Source organism: Cricetulus griseus, chromosome 8 (genome assembly GCF_003668045.3).
Source record: "Cricetulus griseus strain 17A/GY chromosome 8, alternate assembly CriGri-PICRH-1.0, whole genome shotgun sequence".
In the NCBI taxonomy this organism is placed as follows: domain Eukaryota; kingdom Metazoa; phylum Chordata; class Mammalia; order Rodentia; family Cricetidae; genus Cricetulus; species Cricetulus griseus.
In genome coordinates this window covers 43,323,450-43,345,841 of record NC_048601.1, presented here as the reverse complement: position 1 = coordinate 43,345,841, position 22,392 = coordinate 43,323,450, and the positions used below count along the sequence as shown (strand labels likewise).

The 22,392-nt window shown below is 40.8% G+C and overlaps 1 protein-coding gene across 2 annotated transcripts in view; it reads right to left on the bottom strand.

Moving 5' to 3' along the window:
• Positions 1-22,392, bottom strand: part of Shq1 (SHQ1, H/ACA ribonucleoprotein assembly factor) — a 102,489-nt gene that overhangs the window by 39,206 nt on the left and 40,891 nt on the right. For both annotated transcript variants that reach the window (XM_027428975.2, XM_027428974.2), the window contains exon 10: positions 3,948-4,068. In XM_027428975.2, coding sequence (XP_027284776.1) covers positions 3,948-4,068 — 121 coding nt within the window. The remainder of the gene's footprint in view (positions 1-3,947; positions 4,069-22,392) is intronic.

Below are 22,392 nucleotides of genomic sequence, written 5' to 3'. Positions count from 1 at the left end.
TTCGGGGCCAGGCCCTTGGCAACTCCCACGGGCAGACGTGCATCCGTAGAGGAGCTTTTTGCCGGTTCTCCACCTGCCTCACCCATGGGAAATGCATAGAGGAACCTTTCTGGTTTCATCCAACAAGCAGGTAAACAGACAAAAGCGGCTTACGGTTGATGCTGTTTTGATCATGTGACCTTCCTGTAGGCACACACAGCTTACCTGTCTACCAGATTTTTGATTTCTGCCAGATCTTTTTGCTTTTTATTTTATTTTTTGTCTATGATTTCTTCTTTCACTGGCTCTGTTGTTCATGGCTTGTTTACTGAATACTATGCCTTTCCAGGGCCCTTTGTCTACTCTGTCCCTTTAAATCTCCTGTCTGTTTGCTACAATGTACGGATCAGAGATTACATTCTGACTCCCCCTTTACTGTTATCCAGTCCTGCTTGTCTTTGTACCTGTAATTTAACTTTATACTTATCTAGCTTATATACAATTTAAATTAAACTATACTAAGTCTCATATTTCTAAATTGCTATATATCTTTAAATGATGGTCAACATTTAAAGTCATAAAGTTCTAATCTACCTTTACTTAAAATATAAGCTAAGTCTATACAACTTAAATTTAACTCATGTAACTTTAAATGATGATAAAAGTTTAAAAATCATAAAAATCTATTTCAAATTAACAAAATATTTATACCATTCAGTCTATCCTATAAGCCATTTACAAAGGTACAGCTTTTATTACAAAAAGGGATTTTTCTCTAACTAAAGGCAAACTTAACTGCTAAGATACTAAACAGACAGCCCTCAAATGCTCAGAGATCTAGAGAATATGGCATTTAAAATGTTTTGTTAAAAAGTTTTTTATAACAAAGAGATAGGCCAGCTGCTGGCCCCACCCCATTTCCTCCGAGAAGACTGGGCACTGAAGAAACTTCATCTCGGGTCAGTGACAACGCTGGTCACTGAGCAACCCTGCCCTTCACCTCAACTGGTACAAAGTATTCCAGACCATGGACAAGAGGACAACGGAATCAACTTTCCCGGTGTTGCTTGGGCCAACAGTAGGCGAGTCTTCCCAAAGTCTCTAATCCACAGGTCACATGCTATCAGAAAGAAGGCAGGTGTCCTGCAGCCCGCTACTACTATGGTTGGAGGACCTTGGGGATGGCTGTCCATGCAGCCTGCTGGCAAGTCTCTGTAATTCTTTAATCATTGATTCAGGTAAAATCTTATCCTTCTCAAGAACTCTGATGCTTTTGACGACTGATAGTCTTGCCAGCTTAAAGCAAAACAGATTCCAGTAACAGGTATTTTAGGGTTTATCTATGTAAAGATAGGAAAGTCTAAGATGTATGAAGGTCTGAGAATGTAGTTACAAAGGCCTGAGGATATAAAGGCGTAAATGATGATAAAATGAGTTGAGACATTAAAAAAAATAAAAAATGTTCCTGATTTCTCTATTTCTCATGCTACTGTTCATAGTAAAGTTCAACAATACCACTATATGATCATAACTACAAGGTCAAGATTACGATGCTTTTCATTGTCAAAAAAAAAATCTGTCTATTTTAAAATGGTAATACTTTCAGCCAAGTTGCTTCTAACATGAATATGCTTCTGACATGTCTAATACTTATGTTTCCACAAACTCTAAGGATTCTTGTAAGTTCCAGGGAGCCGAATCAGATCCAAACAGGTCAGATTCACTCCAGGTAATATTCAACCTTTCCCCGGTCCCAAATTCTCTTCACTCATCTTGGGACTCCTCGGGAACTCATCTTACAATCTTCCCCTCAAATGACAGGACCTAAGAAAAAATTTTTTCTAAACTTAACCTTGTCTTCTGCTCTGTCAACATCTTGTCAGGTCTAAGAGGCGCCAGGGAGTTCCATACAGCCTGGACTACAATGAAACAACCAGCTTCCCCAGGACGTGGCAGCATCCCAACCTTCCCCCCAAAGATGGTCAACGCCCCCCACGTCAGCAGGAAGCAGTCTTAAGAATTCGACACCCTTATTCCTTAACCTGCCATGTCTAAACACCCCACCTTTTTAAATAATAAGTAGAGGTGGGAATGAAAGGTTCAGGCATTATGCTGGCCTGCCCCTGTTACCTGGTGGAATCCACTCAGGCAATACCCTGGTCAGCCCAAGGTTCCATGGGAAAGAAGTCTGCACGCAGGTGCAGAGTACCCCTTTAAAAGATAGGCCCCTGCCCCTTTACACTCTCTCTCTCCCCGTCTCTCTCTCTTTGCCCCTTTACTCTCTCTCTCTCCCCCTGTCTCTCTCTCTCTGTGTGTGCTCTCCCGTCTCTGTTTCCCGCTCTGTCTCTCTATGGCGACCGGCCATGGCGGTCAGCCATTACCCTGTTCCTCTTCTTAGTCTCCCCATTCTACCGGGCCTTATAATAAACTTATAGTCAATATGTCTGTCTCAGCAATTCCTCTTTTCTTCTTTTTAAACAAAACAATAACACCTACATCTGTCTATGGAACACAATGTTGTCTTCTCTGTATTTTATGAGGAATGTCACAAGATGGGAGAAGAGCACTCATGAAAATGGGCTTCTGGCACAAACCTCAACACTCATTACATGTTTATAAAATAAATCCCTGCTCTCAGAAAACAAAACAACCCACACAGAGAGACTGTTTCAATTTAATTATATTATGAAAACAAAAGTCACAACAGGAAATGGCAGCAGGGTATCTGACAAGCTCAATTAGCAGGAGAACCAAATAAAGTGATGGCCTGCCATTATGACCTCAGGAGTTAAAGATCCAATTTTCCATCTGGCAAAATCTAGATTTCCAACACAGATGCTGACTCCACATGCTGTATAGTGTCAGGTGTTGTCTGGAGCTACCCTGAGCATCCTCCAGCCAAAAGGTAGCCAGGGAGCTTTCACAATGCACTCTAATTTAATTGCTTCCTCGTGAACAGAAATAAGAAATAAATTCCATATCATGGTTCATTCAAAGAGGTATTACAAGGCAATCTCGGCAGTAACAGAAGCCTCTTGCTCTCTCCCTTCCAGGTCAGCACTGGTACAACACTGTGCTGTTGTGTTCTACAGCAACCAGGAATTGTTCCAACCAAGACCTCTGTAAGTCTCAACAAACAGCCCCTTGCTACTGAAGTGGATCACTGGCTATGCCTGATGAGAAGTAGATCTATGCACTCAAGTCCTTCCTGACATACAAATGTACTGCCTTTTAAAGTTAACAGTCAACTGACTTTTCTTCCTTGACTGAGGCAAGGCAAAACGATTTTACAAATCAAGAAAATTTCACTGAGCAAGTGCTGGAGCCTATTTGAAAGTGTTCAGACTCTTTGATACCTATGCTGCAAGACTGTAAAGTTTGATTTTCTTATACTTTGAAACATGAACTTGCTAAGTCAGGGGTCAGTGGACAAAGGCACAGCTCTTGTTTGCATTGGACTTAAATCTTGTGACTTTTACACATGTAAATGTCAGTGCCCATGCACCCACACAGCGCCACCATAGGTATAGGTCTGGGTACCTGGTCTTGAGATTTCCATTCAGAAGGGAGGTTAGCAATTCTGTGTGCACACCATTTGGGTTTGAATCTAGAAGGCCCCACAGTCTCATCTGTCTGAGCACAAACCAATCTCTTCTGATCAAATTTTTATCCACTTACACCTATCTCCCTAAACAATTCACCAAGCTGTCTATGTTAATGAAGCCTGCCAACCCCCTTTCCCCATAACACCCCCAAAGTCTCCCCCCGCCAGACAGCCTTTCTATGAAGCCCAGGTGAGTCCCAAATGCCCCTGCTTAGAATCCAGCTGTTTCTAAAGTGTTTAGTAGCTATGTGGTTTTCTCTCACATTAAGACTTAACTCTCCAGGCATTTCATTTTCTTCCTCCAAGTTAAGTGGTGTTTTACAAATGCAAACATGTACAAATTTCCCAGGGACACAAAACTTACTTGGCCTTCTGAATCCATACGCAGTAGTCTGAGATGTAGAGATCATTCAAAATGAACGCTGGGTCATTTTCCTGAAAGATTTTGTGAACATCCAGGAGACACTTTAAAACTGCACTCTTACCTGAAGAAAAATTTTAAAAACATCCAGTCAACCTTAAGGGGGGAAAAAAAAATCTGATTTCTTAACCAAGGCATTATGATCTTACGAGGTAATGTATTTAAAACAGCTCATAGTTTTATCAGTTTCTTAAGAATATTTTAACTATGAACCATCTCTCCAGCCCCTTACTTTTTTATTTTTGAAACAGTCTTACTAAGGGACCCAGGCTGTCCTTGCACTTGTGATCAACCTGCCTATCTGCTGAGTATCTGGGGTTACAGGCCTGCACTGCTGCCTGGCTTGAAAGCACATTTTGAAAGAGAGAGAACTTGTGTTTTTTTAAGTGGTGGTGCCCAATATCTAGAAGAGATTAGTACATTAGCAGGTTCTACTTTCAACAACCTGAATGAAGTCTATGCATAGCTCAGTGATCACTCAGCTTCTTTCCCTGCTGAAATCTCTATCCACACAAAATCTCTATCCTTTCCCCTTGAAATGCCTTAATCCTGCCCTCTCTCCCCGGCCACCAGAGTCTGCATCCTTTCACACATCCATCATCTCGTGTATAGAGTCAAGAATTCTTCCCCATCTTTGGTTCTAGTCTCTCCGATTGGCCACACATTTTGTGATGTGTTGTTTATCCCAGTCCTGCATGTGCTTTCAAGACTATGGCATTTTCTAATGTATTCCTCTTTTCTTTTCCACTGACATTGTGTGTTGTCAAGGTCTACCAAGTCTTACATCCCTTCAGCAAACCCTCAGCTCATGTCCCTCTACTAAACTCTGCAAAGGGAATAGAAAAGAGAGCCATGAGATCCTTCCTATAACCTCCTTGACTCTCTTCACTGGAGAACCCCAGGCTCCAGGCTGTAAGAAAGAACCACAGACCACCCACTGTGCCACGCTACCAATATACTCTTGGGTCATGCAATCATATCACATTTTATTATTCAAGAGCTAAGTTTTTTAAAACACAGGCCAGGCCTTTCCAAAAAGTGGTAACCATGCAACGTCCTCATATGCAGACAGGAAGAATACCAATGAAAGCTCTATTGCTAGCCTAAGTGTGATAATTAGCTAGCTCAGAAATACAAGACAACAAGTTCATCCAGTTAAGTCAAGGGCAGGACTTCAATTGTGATTAGAACGGACTCCTCCACTTCCTGCCTATTTTTAATATGAAGTAGGTAACATGGAAGGCAGAGTTTCAAGAAAAGAAGAAGAAATAGAGCAAATATCTGTAGTGAAACCAGAGTGTCACCAAAAATAAAACAAACCCAAAGGTGAACTGAACCTGGAGGAATGGTTGGAATAGTTCCAACTGCCAAAGGGACAAAAAATGTCACACCAGGCACACACTAACTGGTTCCCTCTTGGTTTCTCTACTCTGGTGCAGAGGATGGAGCAGGCAGGTGTTAAGATTTGTGATACCAACTGTCCTAGCTTGTTTTCTTTTGCTGTGACAATGGCAGGGAGGCAGGGAGGAGGATGGGGGGAGGAGGGAGATAGGGGGAGGGTAGAGGGAAGTTTATTTGGCTTATACTTCTACATCACATCACAGTCCATCACCAATGGAAGTCAGGGCAGGGGCTCAAGGCAGGAGCTTGGAGACAGGAACTGAAGCAGAACCATAAAGGAACACTGCAACTTACTGGCTTGCTCAGCCTGTGTCTTAGTTAGGGCTTCTATTGCTGCAAACACCCTGACCAAAAGGTAAGTTGGGGATGAAAGGTTTATTTGGTCATGGAGGGGTGCTTGCTTCCCCTGGCTTGCTCAGCTCACCTTGTGAAGCCCAGGGATGGCACCACCTACCATGGGCTGGGCCCACCCCCACTGATCATTAATTGAGAAAATGCTTTATAGTTGGATCTCATGGAGGCATTTCCTCAACTGAGACTCCCTCCTCTGATGACTTGAATTTGTACCAAGTTGATACAAAAAACCCAGCCAGTATAGCTTGTTTTCTTATATAACCCAGGACCACCTGCCCAGTGGTGGTACCATCCACAGTGGGCTGAGACTTCCCCTATCCATCATTAATCAAGAAATATTTCCCACAGACTTGCCTACATGCTAATCTGATGGGGGCAATTCCTCAATTGCCCTTCCTTTCTTTCTGATGACTCTAGCATGTGTCAAATTGACAAAAACCTAACCAGAACCCTGACTGACTGATTGACTGACTGACTATAAAGAGTTTCAAGTAGCAATCACAGGTTTTTGCCAGAAAGCTATTCACTTGTAACCTGACTCTACTTCTCCACAGTGTGACAGCCCCAGAACACTCGCTCCCAGGATCTTGTACCTTCCTAATATAACCAGATGAACAAAAACTGCAGGGTTTAGGATGGTAGGGAGAGCACTGGCCCATTCACTAAATCAACAGGGTGAGCCCATTGTGTGCCTAGTACTGGTCTAAATGGAGGAGCAGTTATTCATTCTTTACACTTGTTTTTTTGTTTTGTTTTGTTTTTTCTTTCAAAACGTCCACCAGAAACATACAATTTGTTCAAATTTGTTCAGCAAAAACCTGGACACACTCTACTATAGAGTCCTTAAATACTGACAGAAGACACATTTTGATTTGTATATATTTAAGCAACTGAGAAGCTATCTTCAGATGCAGTTTTTAGCAATCAAGTGCAAGGGAGCTTGGGAAAATGGGGGTTATAAGCTAGCTCTCTTCAAAAGCTGTGTTTCAACAAGCTTTACCAAAACTAGTTTCAGGGAATTCTGCACCACAGCATGGCAAAAGATAACCAGGTTGGTGGCAGTTGGCAATCTAAAAGAAGCACATTAAAATCACCCTCCCTCCAACCTGCTACTGTCATCTGAGGCTGTTTGGTTTCTCAAGCTAGCAGCCAGCTTCCTCAGGGCAAGAACAGCATCACAGCTCCGGGGTTTATACATGCAGGTGACTAGCTGGGTTTTTTTTAACATCTCTTTTGTACTGAATGCTCTCTCTGTCCTGTTCTCAGCTACTTATTCATCAGCCATCCAAAAGAAAAGACTAGTCCTCTTCTAGGCTGTCACATGGCTGGTGACCAGAAGCTAACCACGCCACACAGTCCCTGCCTCCTGTGGGGCTTTTACCCGGTTGTGGTCTTGTCATGCATCCTATGAGCATAAAAAAGCTGCACAGGCCTAAAGCTAAGATAATTATTTAGGCTCAAAGGCACTGCAGGAAAGTGACCATTTTTCAAGCAGTTCACTGCCTGCTCCAGAGTATAAAAATCAAAGGTACTTTTTGCACAGTAACCACGGTAACTATTTTCACTGCAGGAAGGAGCTAGCAGCATTCCCAGGATGTCAAATAGCCCCAAACTCAGAGATTTTCTAGGACTGTCTAGATAAGCTAATCTTATCCATGTAAGAATGTTATTCCTGAATCTAGGGTTTCCTACTCACACGAAGGCACCAGAAACCAGTGTCCTGGGATTATAAATGACAAATGCCATGAATGTTTTACTTCACTGGAATGACTGTCTAATGGACACACAGAAACGTAATGACAATATGGAGGACAATAATAAGCAGGTGGCCAGTGAACGTGATTTAACATGTTCTCTGGCTTTCCCTCCTACTAGCAGACCAGGTTAGGCAATAATCTCTCAGTGACAGACCAACTTGTGGCTGAAGGCATTTAAGAAATTGTCCCATCCCTAGAAGGATCAGAGTAGGAGATGCTTTTGCTGGTTTAATGCCAGAATAGGGAGAATAATGTAAGTTGCTGTCTATACCTAAGAAGATCTCTATTTCTTTTCAGTGGACAGCTACAGCTTTCTGGTACCATCTCTGATCTATGCACATGCAGGTCAGCCTGCACTATTGTCAACCTCAGTTGTTCTCCAGGAGTCATCTTCCTTGGTTTTTGAAACAGTATCTCTTTGGACTAGAGCTCAGTGAGTAGCCAAGGCTGGCCAGTGAGTGGAGAGCCAGAGATGAACATTAAGTAGCCTACTCTGTCACTCTCTATTCTCTGGAGGCAGGCTGTCTCAATGACCCTGGCAGCTAAGCCCTGGGTTTTTATACGTGTGCCAGGCATTTAAACACAAGTCCTCATACATGCTCCATAAGGGCCCATTCTGACAAAGATATTTTACACTATGCAAAACAAGAAGCTAAGGAAGGGATACAAGACTCTAAAGTCTTAACAGAAAGGCTGCCTCATCATTATTTATAAAATGTATCAGAATAAAAGCCAACAGTATTTATCGTCTTTAAACATCATTTAGCAGATACCTGGGTAAATTTCTTAGAGTCTGGTGAGACAATATTATCAAAAGAGATATCCTAGCAATTATTCTAACATTAATTTCCATAGCTCATTTGAGCCCAAAAAGGGAGAAGATAGAAACACTGTGTCAAATCAATCAAAATTAAGAGAATCAAAATGAGGTAATTTGCTTCATGATCAAGCCCTGTTACGATGTAGAATAAAGTCAAGTCTCTACCACCAAAATGCTTCTCAGCCTGGGAAATCTTTCACATCCTCAAATTCCAACTATTCTTTGCTATTACAGTTACACATAGTATCCATATATTCACAAACAGAATTAACAGGAAGCAAGAGTACACTTTGTAGGTGGTCCTGCCTGAAAAAGGTTCAATCCAGTGCCTAATTTTCCATCCAAGTATCAAATCAGGCATTCCTTTTTTCTGGGAACACCTCTCTTTTACATAAGGTAGAGCCAACACCTACATCACATCACTAACCTTGCAATAGGCACTTACTTTTTTGTTTCACAAATAAGAAGTGAATGATTTGGCCCAGTCATTTGAAAATAAGTATGTCTGACTCTTAGCCATTATGCCATAAACAATGTCTAAATTCATCATCTTGCATGGAGAACTCCTAGGCAGGAAAGGATGTGACTTTTCATCTTTCATTCTCCAGACTGGTACAACATCCAAAAAATTATACATTCCTGTTCAATAAAGGATACACTCTGGAGTGGACAGAAGCTAACATTTACATCCTTGCTCAGACTATTTGGTTAACATGTAGAATGGTAGGTAACACCTCTGGGGTCTGTGAACTTACTGCAAGCTACTGTATTATTACAGGAATGGTGTCACACCATTTTAGCACAGGAGGATTATCTCCAGTTTAAGTTGAGCTTGGGCAACAGTGAGTCCAAGAAAGAAACCTTGTCTCAAAATGACAAAAACAAACTATTAGAAACAAACAACAACACTAAAAAAACCACCTGGTAGTGACAATCCCTCCAGGAGAGAAGGAGAAGGCCTACGGGATTCAGAAAGCTCCTGAGTTATAACATTCACAAGACCTCTAAGGTTATAAAAGGCAATAAGCAGCTGCTAGGGAGAGAGGACTCAAGGACCAGTCAAGCTCCTGAAAATTATTCTGGGAGCTGTAGGGATGCAGCTTTGTGAGTCATCTCTAATGCTGAGGTGGGCTTCTTGGAGATGGAGCTGCCTTTTGAGTCTCTGTGTTCCTGTGAGTAAACCTCACCTATACTCCTGTAAGTAACCCCAGTAAATGCACTGCTTTACTACACTGGATATGAAGGAAAGAATTCCTTTGGTTCATCGTCATTGCCCTATCGAGGGTGAACAGAAGTTTGTTCACGTCTCCCCAGGAAGAATCACACAATAGAACTGACATCCAAACAGGACCATCAGAACTGATGATGAGTAAGGGAGAAGTGGCTGCTCATTTTGCAACAGTTACTGAGATATGCAACTGAGGCTGATCTGTGTGAAGATGGGGCTCTCCTGTATCAGCAATCCTGATGGACCCACTTTTCCCCATGGGCATGGGATATGTGGCTCCCTGATATCTGGTGGCTACATACTACATAAGACATGACAGGACATTCAACCAGGGTCAAGCCATCTAAGAGTAGAGCATCCCTGGGGATAATCTCCAGGTGTCCATCTTCTTTGACTTGAGACAGGTAGCATGCTTCCTTGACTAATGGAGTTCATCCTGTGAAATGGTAATATCCCAAACATGATAAAAGAACTTGCCTGTGTAAGAGAGGAATTATGAGATGCTACCCACTCGCAGAAAAGTAGGAAAAAGAAAAAGGTGAGATGGAAGTGTTGGCTTGCCATTTCTCACAGCTGGAAGGATGTAATAAAAAGACAGCATTTGTTAGATCCTGTGCTAAAGAGCCTTTCTTTGGTTCCAAAAACTTAGCATTCATGCAAGAATCAGTGAAGCAGGATGGAGCAAAGTAGAAGTGCTAGAAAATACTTCCCAAGTTCTACCTTTAATACAAAGGAAGGAAAAGCCCATGATTCAATATTCAGATGGAGACCTAAACAATGGCATCAGGGCAGGAAACTGGTAATCAGAGAATACTCTGCATTTGAACTGATTAAGCTGGGAAAAACTCTTAATTGAGGAATAAAGAACCCCTTGACAGCCTGGCTGTGTGAGGCTGTGAAAAGGGGGCACATATGGGAGTATGTGTACTGAGTACCATGAAGGCGGAGAAACTAAGTGTGGTGGTTTGAATGAGAATGGCCCCCACAGGCTCATGTATTTGAATACTTGGCCCCCAGTTGGTAAACTATTTGGGAAGGATTAAGAGGTGTGGCCTTGTTGGAGGGGTATATCACTGGGGAGCAGGGGTGGGTTTAAATGCTTCAAAGATCCACACCATTCCCAGTTAGCACACTCTGCTTCCTATTTGTGGATCAGGTTATAAGCTTCCAGGTACTGTTCCAGTACCAGCCTGCTTGCCATCATGTTTCCCACCATAATGGTAACAGATGCTAGCCCTCTGCAACTGTGAGCCCCAAATGAAATGCTTTCTTTTGTACATTGTCTTGGTCATGGTGTTTTATTACAGCAATAGAAAAATAACCCAGACACTAAGTAATATAATCACTTATCTTTCCCTGAGACAGAAGCTGCATAGCCTGAAGCAATGCAAATAGAAGTTTCCACAGACTGGCTTAGGCATCATCAGAAAGCCTTGGTTTCACCAACTTAGGTCTCCATGAATTTCATTAAGACAACAAAAGGCAGGCATCATAGAGAAAGCTTAGCATAAGAAAAACAGTATTTGATGACCAGTTCACCTGATAGGACTGTGCTCACAGCAGAGTTAAGAAAGAAGCTGAGATGCTGGAGAGATGGCTCAGTGGTTAAGAGCACGTACTGCTCTTGCAGAGACCCAGGTTTGATTCCCAGCACCCCACACTAAGGGGTTCATAATCACCTGTAACTCCTGCCTGGGACTAAAGTGTACAATGGTATGCCCAGATTTTTCTATTATCCTAGAGATCTGGACTCAGGTTCTTATGCCAGCATAGCAAGCACTTAACTGAGGCCTCAACATTGTTCTTTGATAAAACAATTGATATGAATGATAAGATAATTTTGTAATATACAAGACCTTACTAAGATTTCTCTTTTAATACCCCCTTAGAGGGGATAAGGTAGACCTTCAAATATCCTTACAAATCTGTTAAAAGGCTTGATTATCTCACTTTTTAAAAAGGCTCAATTATATAATGCTATACTATCCCTGACAGATTTGGAACAGCATCTGGAGTAACAATAAAAATAAGAGTTAGTGTTTGAACAAAGACACCATGCAGGGATAGAAAAAGGCACTCACAGGAGCCATAATGTTGGATGACAATCCTGGTGCTAGGGACAAGTTACCACTCTTATGAGGTAGCCAAGGAGGTTCCTGAGGCCCCACAATTGCCACTACTGTTGGTTGCATGTCAAAATTAGATGGTAGGTCTCCATTGCTACAAGAAACCACATACTTCGGCAGTAGGGCATATAGAAGTAAGGCTCTGGCCGTGCTGGCCGGTTTTCCTAGTGCTAGATGATGATATGCAGGCTGCATGGGCAGAACTGTCACCCACAGTCCTGTTTGGTTAAGGACACTGCATAATATACCACCCACATACCAGGTAAAATGTGTCCACTAAAACAATAGTGGTATGACTGTTATAGGTGCCATTAACTGGTTGTTGATTGGATTTAATGCCCTCTCTGTAGGAGGGAATTCATGCCGGGCATTGTAAATCACAGCAAAGACCTATGGCTGGACTCCAGCGGGAAAGCAATTGCTATTGTTTATTACTAAACAGGTATCTTGTACCCATCAAACTGCCTTCTAAAACATTTGTGTTCACACCCACAAACCACTATTGCATTCTCCACTATGAAGGGGAAAATTCTCTTTTGCAATGGTGGTATGTAGACTCTTAAAACTAATGTGCAGGGAACTCCAAGAATGCTACTCATGCTGGGTTGGGCTTCTTAGTGAATCCACTGCCTTTATTCACGAATGCTCATGTAAGTAGCTTCTCCCCCATGGTCCTCTAAGTAATTCTAATAAGGTCACCAATACACTAAACTGGACTTGGGTAGAACTGTTGCTTTGGTCTGCTGTCAGTGTCTCCCTGGAAAAGGTCACCCAATAACATACAACTTGTTTCCAACTTCTTCTCTTATTACATCTACTACCTGAAACTCAGCTGTACCAACTTTCCTCTTTGCACCGTTACAAAACCAAAGCTGCTCTTCTTCTTGGTTCTTACAACCCATAATCAGAGTCTGTCAAAGTGTCAGATGTTTCAATCTCAAAGCACACAGTGAGATGTCGTCAAAATTACTTGATGGTTACATAACTGATTCTCACTCATTTAGACAGTTCAGAGACATTTAAAATCCCATTTGCATAGTAAGTGAAAAATGGACAACTTAGGAAGCCAAAGACACACAGCTTCTTGAAAACCAACATATACTGAAAACTTCAAAAATATTTTAGCACAATTTTGACTCAACAATTTTATCCTAAGATGCCATATATTTCCATGTCCAACTAAACTTGGCTGTTTGAATTGATATTATTAGACTTCACTTTTCCATCAGATATTGCTTAATAACAAAAGTTATGACACATATTCAGGAACTGTTGTAGCTTCAAATCAGGAAAGCAGCTATAGGAAGCCAGACAGAAGGAATGTGAGTACACAGGAGGAAAGAGCTACTAGCTACTTTAAGTGGCACCTAAAAGAAAATCAACTCAGGCCCATCACATATGCATCTTTTGACAATGTAGAATACTGTGCCAAGATGATCTTTTTTTAATGTTGACAATCAGTAGTTATACTTTCTAAATTCTTTTAAAGTCCTGCCGAGTGGCAAGACTACATACAACACAGTGACAGTAGGCGACAGATGGGCCATGTTTCTGCCCAGCTCACCCAGACCTCATCACTGTTTTCATTCACTCTGCCTTATTTGTTTACTACTTGGCCAACTAGGCATCTCAGTTTGCTTTTCTTAGTATGGAGGATCCTATGCTACTGTAAACCAAATAGATCAGTTCCATCTTGTCCTACTGGGAGGGATAGCAAGGAGAGTGGTATATATTAGCACGTTGCTATAGAGATGGAAGGTAACCCATGACCTCAGCTCACAGGAGGGGGCTACTTCCAATCCTTCATGATAAACTTGAGGCAAAAGTAGTAAATCTATTCTGTGAAGAGCTAGAAACTTGATGTTTTGCTTTGCAGGCTGTGTAATCTCTGCTGTAACTACTTGACTATGCCATTAAATTATAAAAGCAGCCATAGAAAACACATAAGTGGCTGGGCACCACTGTGTTCCAATAAAACATTATTTATTGGCACTAAAATATGAAGTGAATATAATTTTAATTTCATAAAACACTATTTTGTCTTTCTTTTGGAACAGAGTCTTCCATGTGTAGGAACTTGCAGTCTTCCTGCACTGTCTTCTAGATGGTGACACCATACCTGACTCAAAGTATCACTTTACTTTTGATATTTTTAACCACTTACAAATGTAAAAAGAGAACCAAACATAGTGAGTGACACATACCTAAAATGTTGGCACTAAGGAAGGTAGAAGCAATACAATCAACAGTCCAAGGGCAGTCATCCACATGAAGAGTTTAAGGTCAGCCTGGGTTACATGACATGAGACCCTATTTTAACAGCCATCCTTCATAAATAAATGAGACAAAAAAAATTAAACTATGAAAGCATTTTTACTTAATTCAAGGATCAAACAGGATAGATTCAGTGAGTTGGAAAGTTAAGGCATTTTCTTAAGAGATCTAATTTTTATCTTACACATACTTTTTATCATATATATGTATATATATACACACACACATACTTTTTGTGCATATGGTATGCTGTGTGTGTGTGTGTGTGTGTGTACACACATGTAGAGGACATGTGTCTTCCTTGACTACTCTCCACTTTATACAGTGAGACAAAGTCTTTTACTTGAACCCAGAACACTCTAATTCAGCTAGACTACCTAGCTAGCTTGCGCTGGGTATCCCAGTTCCACTTCTCAAAAGCTAGAATTACAAACAGGCCACCATACCCACCTGGCATATGTGGGTACTAGAGATGCAAACCTGGGTCTTTAAACTGTGAAGCAAGTACTTTACCAATTGAGTCATTTATCATCTATCACCAGGCCCCTTTAATCTTACAAACACATACATTTTATGACTTGTCTTTTGTTCTTCATTTCTATCACACAATACTGTTCAAGAGCTAAGACCAAGTTGAGTAAAACCTTATACTCTTCACAGAAAGCAGACTTGATTCTTGTCAGCTGAAGACATGCATGCCTGTCATTTGCTAGTATTTAAAGATCAGCTCCTTACTTAAAAAAACTCTTAAGTTGCATAAATAGAATTCTTGCATGTTCTCTAGGAGGGGGACACATAAAATGACTAAATTGATTTTATCTAGGTTCCTATATTCACCTGCAATAGGACCTCAAGTCAAATAAAAGCTTTCCTCTCTCCCTACCCCAACTTCATTTTAGATAAATACAGTTTTCTGCTTTTATCTTCTTACAGAACACGGAATGAAAGTTATTCCCATTTTTAAAAAAAAGGCTTAAAACTGACTTTACAGATATTTAAAGAGAACTAATTATGAAGTTATTTTTTTAAAATCACATGTTCAAAAGACATAACTCATTTCTTCCATTTTCTGTACTAGTCAGTTAAGAAACTGCAGAACTTAGCAAAACTTATTAAATAGTTCAGGAAATATAATGTAGATGTGAATGTTCTGAAAGTATTTAAGAAATCAGCTGATTTTGAGCCACCAGCACCAGTGAGCACCATACATAACTCAAGCTTCAAGGAACAGAACATTAAAAACATTTTAAGTGATCTGTTGGTACCAGGATAACCTTAAACTATTAGCAATTCACAATAACTAGAAGGCAAATTGTAACATGCAAACCACATAGGAAATGCTGCCCCCTATACTGTGTTTTAAGTGAACAAAGAACTTTTCTTATAACTTTAACTTCTAAATTACTATGAGGACAATCCAAACACTTTTAACAGCTAACAATACTTTATTGAGTAGCAGGAAAATTAGAGAGGCAGGGATTCTGTGGAAACAAGTGGACATGGTTTTCTTACCTTTGATGATCATTTGTACATCAACATCTTTCTAGAGGGCCATATGTAGAAACCTATAAATGCTCTGAGGTTAACTAACATGAATGGGAAAATAGAACCACTGAAAAGATAGAAACATAAACTGGCACTCTAATAAAGAAATAAGATTTCAAGCTTTAATGCTTGAAAGGAGGGAGAAAGTAGCCCAGGCTGGTTCAATCACAGTCCCTATAACTTTCCATCATTCTTGGCTCAGTACCACAATTTGGGAATTGACTCCTGCTCCGAAGCTTGCTCCTATAAGATTTTAATTAGGGTTTATATGAGTTGTATCTAGAACTAGATGATGCAAAGTCAGCCTACCACCACTTAACCTCCATGAGGACTTGTCCAACCTCAAGTGAATCATCCTGTCTCCCTTTGTTAAGCTGAATGTTTCTTTTAAGGAGGGTACTTTGTGCTGTGTACCTGCTAGTGCATAGTACTTGCTTCAGTACTTAGTGACACAGACACTAAGGCCTGTGTCCCCTCTTACCTCAGTTTTTATTCATAATCATAAACTTAACTCTGCAATCAAGCTAGACTCAAAGGAAAATATACAACTCAAATGTCTTATATATGGTTTCTATTGTGAAAAATCACCATGACCAAAAGCAACTTGGGGAGTAAAGGGTTTATTTCCTTTTACAGCTTGTAGTCTACCATGCGGAGAAGTCAGGACAGAAACTCAAGGCAGGAACCTAGAGGCAGGAACTGAAGCAGAGATCAAGCTTGCTCCTCCTGGCTCGCTCACTTTGCATTCTTATACACCTTAGGACCATCTGCACAGGAAAGGCAGGACCCACAATGGACTGGACCCTTCTACATCAATCATCAGTCAAGACAATACCCCACAGACTTGCTTACAGGCATCTGAAAGGAAGTATTTTCTCAATTGAGGTTCCCCTTCCTAGGTAACTCTACCTTGTATCAAACTGACAAAAACAAAACAAAAAAACAAAAAAACAAAAAACAAAAACTGAGCAGGACAGCAAAGAACCACAGGGAGAACGCAAAGGTTACAGGACACTGTGAACAGATGGGTGGGTGTACTTTCCTGAGCTACAGAAGGGATGGTCTAGTGGTTAGGAAGTATACAAATCAAAAGCATCACAACAGTCCTCAGTTGGCAATAGGGATCTTCTTGCTGGCTTCCAAGATGCTCATGCCTTCTTTCACCTTCCTAAAGACCACATGAAAGCCACCCAACTACCCAGTCTTAGCAGTACACATGAAACACTGGGAAACATTTGTGCTTGGTCCAGCATTTGACAATGACAAGAGACCAGGACCATATGCTTTGGAATGAAGTTCTCAGCCTAAAATTTCTTGCCACCAGTGCCATTATAGCATGTACAGTCACCACCCTGGCACATGACTCCTGGAACAACTCTGTGAAAGAAGGAACCCTTCTAACAAAAACCTATTTTCTCCAGTGCTAAGAGCATGAAACTTTCTTGCTGTCTCTAGAACTTTCTCTGCAAACAAGTGAAAGAGATACAGCCCATGGACTCACCATCAACCACTATGTTAAATAACTCTGTGGCACTGGCTATGGCTAGAAGCAAGCCACTACAGGGGTCAGTAACATCTGCAAAGCTACTAATTCCTCTTTCTGTTGCTCTTAATTTTTACTGGGTCCTTTGCCCAGAAGAGCTTTGGAGTAGGTACTCACTTAAAATGTTTGTTGAATAAATCAATCAATAGATAAACTCATCAACCAATTAACAGACACTTGATAGTGTGCTAGAGAAATGATGGGAATTGAGACATGGAAGTCAAATATAGCAGTGACTCTCCTCTACAGGAGGTGAAACGCTTTAAATGACTTAATGTCAGTTTCCCTGGTTTTAGATTTTCACTCTCTACATTTCTCTTCTGAGCTTTTCATTATACACACAATTCAAAAAAACGTTGGGACTAGACTAAGGCTATGTTCAACCATAGCATACTTTCCTAGCATGCTTCAGGCTCTAAGCTCAATCCTCAGCAATGAAAAGTGACATTTCTAAATTTCTTTTGGAAAATATAATGTTATATATCATTCCCCTACCCAAACTATTGCATTTTCAGGATCCAGCTCAGTACCTTGACAATAGCAGGCACTCAACAAATACTGGCTGAGTAGATTACAGAATAGTTGCAGAGAATGTATTTAAGCCATAAAAATTAAAAGGTCAAAAAATGTTCATATTAGTCAATCTAAATGAATTCATCTGGTAATATTCTAATTTGGGGAATGTGTCTTCTAATTGAACTTCTGAAAGTATTTTCTAGAGCTGGGGAACTGGCTCAGTGGATAAAGCACTGGTCGCACAAGTCTGAGGACTGGAATTACATCTCCAGAACCCGTAAGTCAGGAGGTTTGGAGGCCACCTGTAATCCCAACAATCTGGAGGCAAAAACAAAGGATCCCTAGAGCAAGCTAGTAGCTACCTAGCCTACCCAGAATTAGTGAACTGTGACAACTGAGAGACCCTGACTCAATAAAGTGAAGTGTGACCAAGGAAGACAACCAACATCAACTTCAAGCCTCTACATACAGACATACATGCACATACATGTGTCCACACACATGAAAACATGAACCTGCATGCATAACACACAGACACTATTTCCAAACTGACTCTGAAATAAATAAAATTTAAATAGTAAGAATAAATTCATGGGGCTGGAGAGAGATGACTCAGCAGTTAAGAGCACCAACTGCTCTTCCAGAGGACCTGGGTTCAGTGCACAGCACCCACATGGCAGCTAACAACTATCTGTAATTCTAAGATCTGACACCCTCACACAAACATACATGCAGGCAAAGCACCAATGCACATAAAATAAAAATGAATAAATTAAAAAAAGAAGAAATTCACTTGTAAAGTCATCAGAATTCAGAGTTCATAAAATACACCTGCCACATGTGCATCAATTTATAATCATCTACTTTTCTTAAAAATGAAATTCATGTCAGCCCAAAGGCCTGTGCTTGGTGCCCTGGCAATTGTTTTCTTCCCACTGAACATGTTATTGTATTTACAGATGAGGACTGTAAAGCAGTCTGTTATTATTGAGTTGTTAGTAACTGCTATGTAAGGGCTGCTACTCATCTCAAGTAAAACTGGCCTTTAGCCCATGAAGGAGGTTTCTTGGGCTGCACACTGCCTGGCATTCATCAGACTTCAAGTATTTACAGAAGGATAGGTTTCTATTAGCATTAGAAATGAGACAGACAGATTCTTCTTATCTCTTTTCTGGGTACTGGGAACAGAACCTAGAGCACTGCATAGATAAGGCAAGCCTCCCTACTGAACTTACACCCCAGATCCTCTAAACTCTAATTTCATATGTGTTAATAGACAAAAACCTTCATACAGTTGTCCAAACAAAATAGTGACTAAATTGAAATAGGAAACATAGTATAGTGGTTAAAAGTCAAGACTTAAAAAAACCACAACTTTATATAAAGGAAATCATAACACACAAAACAGGGCCACATCATGAATCCCACACTCATTGCCCAGGCAGAAAATGTGTTGCAGTAGCACCCCTCACTGCAATAACACTAGCTTTCTCACAATCAATGTGGGTTATTTTGAGGCTAATGCCAGACTCCATTTATAATGATTTCAATAGGTGAGGGGACCCTGACTTAGAGCTGGGCAGACCTGGAATCAAGTTTGGGCTATGTTGTCTACCCTGGCTATTCACTTAGCTTTTTAGAGACTGCCTTCCCTCTACCAACATATGGCAGTAATTCCTGCTTTTCCAGATGCACTAGGCATGAATTGAGATAAGAAGGCACCAGAAGAACAGCCTGGAGCTAACACATAGAAAGTAGCAACTTCATGATGGCTGGATTGTGATCACCATTTCCACTAAGGTTCACACAGGACAAAATGGGTCAGGGTCTACTTGAAAGAAGCCCCCAGAGTTCAACATCCTTGCGCTGGGAAGTTGAACAGACCAAGAACTCGTACCTGATCCCATCAGAAAGCAGGAAAGAGCAACTCGTGGTAGCTGAGCAGCAAGGGCTCTTCTGGAGGCAACTGGTACTTTCCATGACAGCAAAGTCAATTTGGTAACTTAGCCATTAGAGATGTGATTTGCCCATTAAACAAATGAAGAGGCCCCTTCCTGCAACAGCTATCCTACGCAATGCTGGTTCCACAACCTGAAGCAGCACAAGCCAGGCAAGCCAAGGCTTCCTCTTTACAAGTTCAAAGTAGAAATTCCAAGTACTGAAATGAGATTCTTCTTATAACTAGGACTATTGAGAAATCATGGATAGAATCTAAAGTGTTAGAAAACCCTACAGGGCATATACTATGGAAGGCATGTGTGCTTCCCATCCAAGGCAGTGGGGACACAGAATGAGTTCCAAGGTGTGAGCCTGGGTTGTTGCCCTCCCACTCCATCATGTTCAGCCTTCTAGCAGAAGTATAGTGAGAAAAACCCTACAGTGTTTATAGTAAGATAGAGACACAAATCCAAATACTCAGTGAAGTGTACAATGAATGATGAAGTACTGGAGATATGGCTTGTAGTTTCCAGTAAAATAAAACTAAGGTACATGGGAAACTGGTTTCTTTCAACTTTTCTCACTCCCATCTGACTGAAAACTGCTACTAAAGGTTTGCTCCAAAGGGGGGTTCTATTCACTCTTTAAAACAACAAAAAATCAGCCAGGAGGAGGCAATGACATTTGCTGAGAAGTCTGGAACAGAAGATGAGGGAGTTTTGTGCCCCAAAAGGATTGAAAGGGGAGAATAACCTTATGGGCAAAGTCCCTTGCTAAGCACCAAAGCAATACTTACCAGGGTGAGGAAATTTGGATTTAATATACAACAAAAGAGACAGATAAGCACAGCCTTCTACAAGTTGAGAAGACGTAAGGATGAAGGAAACGTAAAGATACTCAAGGCCCAGTAAAGCACCCTTGTAAAGGCTGTTGTGAAGTCAGATAAAGCAAATTCATGGCTCTTTGAAAACTCTCAGCTTAGTCAGTTATTATGAACCATTCTCTATAGCTTCTGATTCATTCCCATGTTGGTTCTGGAAACTCATCCATTTGAGATCAGTATTTCTTTGGGGGAAAGAGTCATTCATTACTTTCAACTATGCAAGCACTATCTGACCTTTTCAGTAAAAGTGTGACTGCTAGGGCTGTGTTCTGAATTTTAAGTAGATACAAATTCATTCTTGGAAAACACCAAATGCCAAGCTGGTGCTATTTCCATTTAACTTATGGTGTGTCCAAACAAATGAGATTCCTCAGTGATAATAATGGCATTCCTGTGCCATCCACCTGAACAAGCACAGGTCACAACTCTCATTCAGACTTGTCACCCTCACATCCAAGGCACAGGTTCAGGACAATCCAACATTCTGCTTCCACACTAAACACAACCTAAGCCAGTTGCAGAACCCAGTACTGTGGCTTAGACGGCTCACATTCATTTCAACAGAGGCCCTAGTGTTATTTCTAGTCTGCTGCTATCAAAATACAGCTGATAAGACTATTTTTTGTGAGTGATAATGATGAAAAGTTAAGTCTCAATCTCAGCCCTAACCTACTAAAATTGTTTGAATAATTGATTAGACTGTAAGTCAAGGCAATCAAATTTATTTTGGGTTATGCAATCACAGACTGATTACTTTTCAAATAAAAATCCCAGAGTGCCAGATTACTCCCCAGAATAAAAAGAAACAAGTAATAGTTTTGAATGAGAGAGAGAGAGAAAGGGGGGAAATGTGTATGGGCATGTGTATGGGCTCTCCAAGCATGGGAGAGCTTGTTAGTTTTGCTGGCTTAACTCTGGAAGCCATAACACAAGAGCCTCCAAAAATAAATCTATGAATACTGTTCAGAAAATTCTGCATGACAACAAAAACCAAGTAATTTGTGATATATAGCTCCAGCTTGACAATTAGTCATTTAGAGTAGATTGATTTCTCAAGGTAATTTTAGAGATTCAAGAAGTACCTTGGATGGGAAGCAAGAAAAAAATAACATACCAAAAAAAAAAAGGCAGTTTGTTTCCCACAGATAGAAGAGACAGACAGATATCTCAATGATATTCACTCATGTATCCTAAACAACAATCTGTCAAGGTAAAATACTGCTAGTCTAAACCTATCAGTTTATTTAAATGCATCTTTCAGTTAACTATGATTCAATTTTACAATTATAATCTACTTTAAGCATGCCTCCCCCAAAGAATAGAGGTCATACTGATGACAAAAAACTAGGTGTTCCTTGGGACAAAACACTGAAGACGTGATTTTCCCTAACAATCCAATGACATCACCTGGACATGGGGGATGATGAGCTTCCTACTTACAGAAATGGGGATGGACTTCCCTTCTCAAGGATGACACAGGAGACAGACTTTCTTTCCCATGGATATAGAGGTGGACTTCTTTTCTCATGGACATGGAGATGGATTTCCTGTCTCATGGATATGGGATGGACTTCCCTTCTCAAGGAAGATATAAGAGATGGACTTCCCTTCTCATGGATATGGATATGGACTTTCCTCTCTCATAGATATAAGATGGACTTTCCCACTTGTGGATATGGAGATGGACTTCCCTTCTCATGGATATGGGGATGGACTTTCCTTCTCATGGATATGGGGATGGACTTTCCTTCTTATGCTGAGCCTGAAAACTAAGCTCCACTAATACCTTTCTAAGGAAAAAGGAAAGACAAGCACCCACCACCACCACCACACACACACACACACACACACACACACACACACACACACACACACACAGGGGCAGAACAACAACAACAAAAAAGGCCATAAAGTATGGAAAGAGACTTTTAAATGAATGTGCCAGAACTAATCTACACAAATAGATGATGCCCCCTTGAAAATCATTACCTTGGAAATTAATC